Raw genomic sequence first — 7,843 nt, forward strand, 5'->3', positions numbered from 1 at the left:
AAACCGTCAATTTTGCAGAATTTTCCAAGAAGTGCTCTGAGAGGTAGAAAGACGATGTCCAGGAGAGAGAAGTCGAAGTTTGATGAAATGGCAAAGGCGGATAAAATGCGCTGTCATCAGGAAATGAAGGGTTATAGACCAGCTAAGGGAGGCAAGAAGAAGGATCCTAATGCCCCCAAAAGGCCACCGTCTGGATTCTTCCTGTTTTCTTCGGAATTCCGCCCCAAGATGAAATCCACAAACCCCGACATCTCTATTGGAGACGTGGTCAAAAAGCTGGGTGAGATGTGGAAGAACTTAAATGACAGTGAAAAGCAGCCTTACATCACTAAGGCGGTAAAGCTGAAGGAGAAGTATGAGAAGGATGTTGCTGACTATAAGTCGAAAGGAAAGTTTGATGGCACAGCGGGTCCTGCTACAGTTGCCTGGAAGAAGGTGGAAGAGGAAGAGGAACGGGGAGATGAGGAGGAGCAGAGGAGGATGAATAAACAAACTGTTTATGTGTCAAAAAAAAAAAGAAAGTAATGGATAAAAATGTGAGTGTGCCCTCTCTCTGTGTGCCTACTTTCTCCTTCAAGCAAAAGGTAGGCATGAGCAAGGATGAGGATGGCTTTGCGGGAAGGGTAGAGAGACAAGTTAAGCTATGAGAAGAAGCTGGATACAAAGGACAAATCGATCAACAATTTTGTTTACTGTTTTAAATATACTGCCTATTTTGAAAAAAACACAGAAGCTAAAGCTAAAATTTCTTTTTCTTTTTTTAAAATTTTTATTTATTTAGTTTATTCATTTTTTTGAGACAGAATCTCGCTCTGTCTCCCAGGCTGGAGTGCGGTGGCGCGATCTCAGCTCACTGCAAGCTCCGCCTCCCAGGTTCACGCCATTCTCCTGCCTCATCCTTCCCAGCAGCTGGGACTCCAGGCGCCTGCCACCATGCCTGGCTAATTTTTTTTTTTCTTGTATTTTTTTTTTTTTTTAGTAGAGATGGGGTTTCACTGTGTTAACCAGGATGGTCTCGATCTCTTGACCTCATGATCCACCCACCTTGGCCTCCCAAAGTGCTGTGACTACAAGCGTGAGCCACCACACCTGACCTATTTTTATTTTTTTAGACAAGGTGTCACTCTGGTACACTGACCTGATCTTGGCTCACTGCAGCCTCAACCTCTTGGTCTTAGACAATCACCATCAGCCTCCCGAGTAGCTGGGACTACAGGCTCAAGCCACTATGCCCAGCTAATTTTTGTATATTTTGTAGAGATGGGGTCTCGTCATGTTGCCCAGGCTGGTCTTGAATCCTGGGTTCAAGTGACCCACCCACCTTGGCCTCCCAAAGTGCTGGGATTACAGGCAGGAACCACTGCACCCGTCCTAATTTTTATTTATTTATTTATTTATTTTTTGAGACGGAGTTTCACTCTTGTTGCCCATGCTGGAGTGCAATGGCGCGATCTCGGCTCACTGCAACCTCTGCTTCCCAGGTTCAAGCGATTCTCCTGCCTCAGCCTCCCAAGTAGCTGTGATTACAGGCATGCACCAGCATGCCTGGCTAATTTTGTATTTTTAGTAGAGATGGGGCTTCTCCATGTTGGTCAGGCTGATCTCCAACTCCCGACCTCAGGTGATCTACCCGCCTTGGCCTCCCAAAGTGCTGTGACTACAAGCGTGAGCCACCACACCTGACCTATTTTTATTTTTTTAGACAAGGTGTCACTCTGGTACACTGACCTGATCTTGGCTCACTGCAGCCTCAACCTCTTGGTCTTAGACAATCACCATCAGCCTCCCGAGTAGCTGGGACTACAGGCTCAAGCCACTATGCCCAGCTAATTTTTGTATATTTTGTAGAGATGGGGTCTCGTCATGTTGCCCAGGCTGGTCTTGAATCCTGGGTTCAAGTGACCCACCCACCTTGGCCTCCCAAAGTGCTGGATTACAGGCATGACCTACCTCACCTGGCCTGATTCTTTGTTGAAAAAATCATATGCATGTTTAAAGAAAGTATCATTTTTTTTTTTTTTTGAGACAGTCTGGCTCTGTCACCCAAACTGGAGTGCAGTGGCATAATCTTGGCTCACTGCAACCTCCGCCTCCCAGGTTCAAACGATTCTCCTGCCTCAGCCTCCCAAGTAGCTGGGACTATAGGTGTGCATCAGTATGCCCAGCTAATTTTTGTATTAGAGACAGGGTTTCACCATGTTGGCCATACTGGTCTTGAGCTCCTGACCTCAGGTGATCCGCCCGCCTCCCAAAGTGCTGGCATTACAGGCGTAAGCCACTGTGCCTGGCCAAGAAAGTATTTCTGCTTCTAGAGTTTCAGGTCCCCTCTCCAGCATTAACCTCTCCTAGCAGTTTCTTGTGTATCCTTCTAGTAAGCTTATTTGGCCAAGCTTACATGTATGAGAACACATCTCCCTTTTCAGTGTGAAAGGAAACACACCTTTCTCTGTGCTTTTTCACATAACACTAAATCTTGACTGTTGCTCCATGTCAGAATGTAAACAGGCTGTAAAGCTCTTGTTACTGCACTTCCCTTTATTGCTTTTCACAGATACTGTGTTTTTTTACAAATCGAATGTGGCAACCCTGCATCAAGCAAGTCTATAAGCACCACTTTTCCAACAGCACATGCTCACCTCTGGTCTCTGTGTCACATTTTGGGAATTTGTATAATATGTTTTCATTATTATTATATCTGTTATGGTAATCCAGGTTGATGTTACTATTGTAATTGCTTTGGACCACACAAATGGTGCCCATGTAAAACATCTATTTGTTTTTATTATTTATTTATTTAGAGACGGGTTCTCACTCTGTTGCCCAGGCTGGATGGAGTGCAGTGGTCCGATCTTGGCTCACTGCAGCCTCCTCAACCAGGAAGGAGTCAAGGATACTCCTGCCTCAGTCTTCCTAGTTATCTGGGTCTACAGGTGTGCACCATGCCAGGCTAATTTTTTTTTTTTTTTAGATGGAGTCTTGCTCTGTCACCCAGGCTGGAGTGCAGTGGCGCGATCTCAGCTCACTGCAAGCTCTGCCTCCCGGGTTCACGCCATTCTCCTGCCTCAGCCTCCCGAATAGCTGGGACTACAGGCGCCTGCCACCTCGCCCCGCTAGTTTTTTGTATTTTTTTTAGTAGAAACGGGGTTTCACCGGGTTAGCCAGGATGGTCTCGATCTCCTGACCTCGTGATCTGCCCCCGCCTCGGCCTCCCAAAGTGCTGGGATTACAGGTGTGAGCCACGGTGCCCGGCCATGCTAAGCTAATTTTTTTATTTTTATTTTTGTAGAGACAGGGGTCTCACTGTGTTGCCCAGGCTAGTCTTGAACTCCTGGGCTCAAATGATCCTCCTGCATCAGCTTCCCAAAGTGCTCAGATTACCGGGAGAGTAATCTGCACCGCACCCAGCCAATTCTAACCTCTTTGCTGGTCCATTCTGGATGGAAGCAGTTCCTCCCCCTCAGAATCCCACTGAATTCTCCATAGTACCACAGTCTTTTGGCACTTACCTTTGCAGGAGTAGCTCTTTTGCTCACAAATGTTCCTGTAACTACATTTTAAGCTCATTATTTGGATCATGTACCATCCAGAATTTTATTCTACTTTGAATAGCTGCTTCCCCAGGTAGACAGGAAACCAAAATTCTACACAAATTTTGGGGCTGACGGCAGGGCGCCGTGGCTCATGCCTGTAATCCCAGCACTTTGGGAGGCCGAAACAGGTTAATCACCTGAGGTCAGCCTGGCCAACATGGTGAAACCTGTCTCTACTAAAAATACAAAAATTAGACGGGCGTGTTGGCGGACGCCTGTAATCCCAGCGACTCGGGAGGCTGAGGGAGAATCGCTTGAACCCAGGAGGTGGAGGTTGCAGTGAGCTAAGATCGCACCATGACTCCAGCCTGAGCGACAGAGCAAGACTTCGTCTCAAAAAAATAAAAGTAACAATAAAAACAAAACATTGGGGAGCTGAGGGTTGGATGATACTAACTCATACAAACACCAAACCCTTCCAGGTGGCAAGAAGGCTTTGAGATCAGTGATACATCCGCTGATTCTAGTGTTTTCCACCCAAGTTTTCAAGTCTTTGGGTGTCCAAACAGAGGACAAGAGATCAAGATCTCTAAAGGTCTAGAAAAACCCGGGGCCACTTCCATTTTGTGAGGTTCTCAGCATACTGAAAACTGAAGACGTGCTAAGAGTGGGTTACTAAAATGGTGGCCTATCTGGAATCTTGCCACGGCACCATGCTTGCTCTCATCCTGTCATCCCTGTATCTCAGGGCTCATCCTCTGCCCTGACACCTAATCTCACTTCAGGAAACATAAATTGAAAGTTCAGATAACCTCGGATTATATTACTCTGGACTGTGTGTTATACTGGGCGACGAGGCTGCGCAGGCTCCCGGGCCCAGCCATGACTCTGCAGGAACTGCGGCGCCGGCTCACACAGCGCGGAGCGGTGCACGCCTGGTCGGCCAGGCGCCCGCGCTGGGTTCTGCTCACGCCCATAGGGGCCCGCGTTCGCTGCAACCGGCCCTCCTTGATGGCTGATCGTCGGACTCCTACCCTTTCTGCCTGCTGCCGTTTGCCCCGTCAGCTAAGGGCGCGCGATGCGTCCCAAGTCTCGGCTCCAGCCACCAGACGGGTGAGGGCCACTGGGGGTTGGGTTGGAACGCCCCCGAAGGCACCACGGCATCCGAGCGCGGGAACGCCTGTTAAGCCAGCCCCGCCCCGGGACGCGCGCGCCCGGCGGTCTCGGTCCAGCGTGGCCCGCCCCCTCACCTCCCGCCCAACCAACAGCCACTTCCTGCCTCACTCCCGACCAATCTTCACACTCCACGAAGAATAGCCGTAGGGGGCGTATGGGACGGTGCGTAGAGCGATGTCCACGCCGGCCAGCCGGATGTCGGGGCTTGCGCGGGAGGGCGGGACTTGGCGCCGGCTGTGGCTACTCAGGGGCCAGGGGCGGGCGCAGGGCCGGGCTTAGTGCGGTGGGGCTCGCTCGCGCGGCAGCGGTGTCCGAGGCCTTTTGGTTCTGCGGCACGTGACGGTCGGGCCGCCTCCGCCTCTGTCTTTACTGCGGCGCGGGGCCAGGTGTGCGGGCGGGAAGGGGCACGGGCACCCCCGCGGTCCCCGGGAGGCTAGAGGTGAGACGGGAGACCTGAGTGCGTCCTCGGGCCTGTGAGGACCCCGGGGGCTGGGAGCGCCTCTGCGGCTGAGGGGTCGGGCGTGGCCGGGGACTAAGGGGTCGGGCTGGCTCTTGAGGGCCCAGGCCCTGTCCGACGCGCCCGCCGTGAGCGGGGAGGCCCGAATTCGGGCCTCTTTGGTTGGGGAGCGGGCCCAGGCCGCGCCGCCGGGGTCGGGAGGCGTGGCAGGTGGCCCTACAGCCTTCTTTGACCTCTGGGAAAGCTGACTTATTCCTATGGTTTTGCTTCTAGGGATTTCTTAGGCTTCTGCCTGCTGCCTGGGCAGCCGCGAGGTGGGCTGGAGTAACTGGGTAAAAGTGTAGAGTGGAATCGGGCCTGCTGTGTACCCCTAGTAGTAGGGAAGGATGGTATTAGACCGAGAGGGAATGTTTAGGATTAGCGTTACAGTTTAATATTTGAAAATCCAAAGAGAAGACTGGACCCTAGCTCCGTGAAGAGAAAGGGGAATGTAGTAGAAGGAGAACACGCAGTGGTTGAGAAACTTAACAGTTACAGCACCTATTCTGGAGGGGAGTCATCCAGCTGGAGATGGACAGGGCGTTAAAAGCAGGAAAGCACCCGAAAACTCATCTGATGCATCTGTTTTTACAGTGGAGGCCTAGAGGTGTGAAATGACTGGCCCAAGGTCATGCGATTACTTTAATGATGGTTCTGGGATTATAGTTCAGGGATAGGCAGTGCAGTGGTTAACGTTAAGGCCCTGGCTCAAGTCTTTCATTGGTCATTTGTTGCTCTGTGAACTTCGGCAGTTTTCTTACCTTTGTGCCCCCGTTCTTGTCAAGTAATGGATATGATAATACCTGATGGATTTGTGAGGATTAAATTCAGATATGTATACAATAAGGGAAGTCCGACATTTAGTAACTGCCCTATAATTACTGCAATACATTATTATAATCTGATGCCTTTGGACCAATACACTGCCATCCTAGTGAACTGGTTCAGTCCTGTTTCCCAGGACCTGAAGTCACAGTTATGGTGATGGAAGAAACTGGGCATTGTGTATTAACTGTTAGGTATGACACAAGTGATTGCTGGTTGAGGGAAGTTAAACTGAGCTTAATATTAAAAGATTGAGAGGACAAGATGAACTATAGTTAAGTCTTTTTACCTCTGATTTAGGAAATGGAAGATTTTGCTTAAGTTTTTAATTAGATTTTTTTTAAGGGGGAAGAATTTTATTGATCTTTAAAATCATTCTGTATCTCAGTCTTTTCCCAATATTGTTTGAGGGTCATGAATAGAATCAACTGCCATGTTAATCAACTGTTGTACATTTGGTATAATTATACTTAGAGCAGAGGTAAAGGACTATGTGGGAGTTCTTTGCATCAACCAGGGTGCACAAACAAGCCAGGTAACTGGGTCATGAGAATGCTCGAGTGAACTGTGTGTGGGGTCAGTGTTGCACAACAGAAATTTTCTGGCTTGTCTGCAAGTGGGTGTCAGCATTCCCCCACACTTTACTATCTTGACTCCACAGTTCATTTAGCGCATTATCTTCTCAGGGCCACAAGGGGTAAATGTTTTGACAAAAGTCGTTGCTGCCGTTTTGGCAATCACACTATTGCATCCTTGTAGTTAGAGTTCTCTTTGCCCTGGAAGACAGCTTAAGGGGATGAAGTGGCAGTTGGTGAGCATGAATTGCAGGCTCATTAAACTTGAATTGTGGGCCCAGTGTGGTAGCTTTTTTTTTTTTTTTTTGATGCGGAGTCTCGCTCTGTCACCCAGGCTGGAGTGCAGTGGCGCTGGAGTGCAGTGGCGCGATCTCGGCTCACTGCAAGCTCCGCCTCCCGGGTTCACGCCATTCTCCTGCCTCAGCCTCCTGAGTAGCTGGGACTACAGGTGCCCACCACCACACCCGGCTAATTTTTTTGTATTTTTCAGTGGAGACGGAGTTTCACCGTGTTAGCTAGGATGGTCTCGATCTCCTGACCTCATGAACCACCCGCTTCAGCCTCCCAGAGTGCTGGGATTACAGGCGTGAGCCACCGCTGGTAGCTTTTGTCCCACTTTCGTTTCCGTAACTTTAGGAATAAGAAGTCTCCTGGGTTTTTCACCTTTAGGGGGCAATTGGGAGGGGCAGATAAAACGGTGAACATGGAACTACTTTAAAAAGTGTAATGAATTGGCTGGGCACGGTGGCTCTCACGCCTGTAGTTTGAGCACTTTGGGAGGCTAAGGTGGGCAGATTACTTGAGGCCAGGATTTGGTGACCAGCCTCGCCAACATGGTGAAACCTTGTCTCTACTAAAAATACAGGAAAAAAATTAACCTCTAGCTACTCGGGAGGCTGAGACAGGAGAATCACTGAACCTGAAAGGCGCGGAGGTTGCAGTGAGCGGAGATGGTGCCATTGCACTCCAGCCTGGGTGACAGAGTGAGACTCCATCTCAGAAAGAAAGAAAAAAAAGTGCAAATAGAATACATAGTTCATAATAACTCCTAGGAAATAATAAAAGTACCTAAACACAGTTATAACCTTTATAGCTTATGGTAAAACTTGTCAGGAAAGTCCTGGTTGAATTCTTTGTTACTGCAACAGATGCACTTTTTTTTTTTTTTTTTTTGAGACTGAGTCTCCCTCTGTCACCCATGCTGGAGTGCGCTCTCTGGGGTACCTTTTGTGAGAACTAAT

General features: G+C 49.2%; 1 protein-coding gene and 1 pseudogene across 3 annotated transcripts in view; both read left to right on the plus strand.

Annotated features, from left to right (window-relative positions):
• Positions 1 to 525, plus strand: part of LOC105521689 — a 971-nt pseudogene extending 446 nt beyond the window's left edge.
• A 3,451-nt stretch (positions 526 to 3,976) lies between these two features.
• The window catches only part of CANX (calnexin), a 36,153-nt gene continuing 32,286 nt past the window's right edge, over positions 3,977 to 7,843 (plus strand). Inside the window, exon 1 of one of the 3 annotated variants that reach the window (XM_011955957.1) lies at positions 3,977 to 4,643. In XM_011955957.1, the coding sequence (XP_011811347.1) occupies positions 4,413 to 4,643 (231 nt within the window). In that variant the 5' untranslated portion in view covers positions 3,977 to 4,412. Of the gene's footprint in view, positions 4,644 to 4,948; positions 5,146 to 7,843 lie in introns of those variants that run through there. The other 2 variants (XM_011955958.1, XM_011955959.1) reach the window with 2 other exon arrangements.

The sequence above is a fragment of the Colobus angolensis genome, unplaced genomic scaffold, assembly GCF_000951035.1.
Source record: "Colobus angolensis palliatus isolate OR3802 unplaced genomic scaffold, Cang.pa_1.0 Scaffold404, whole genome shotgun sequence".
Classification (NCBI taxonomy): Eukaryota; Metazoa; Chordata; class Mammalia; order Primates; family Cercopithecidae; genus Colobus; species Colobus angolensis.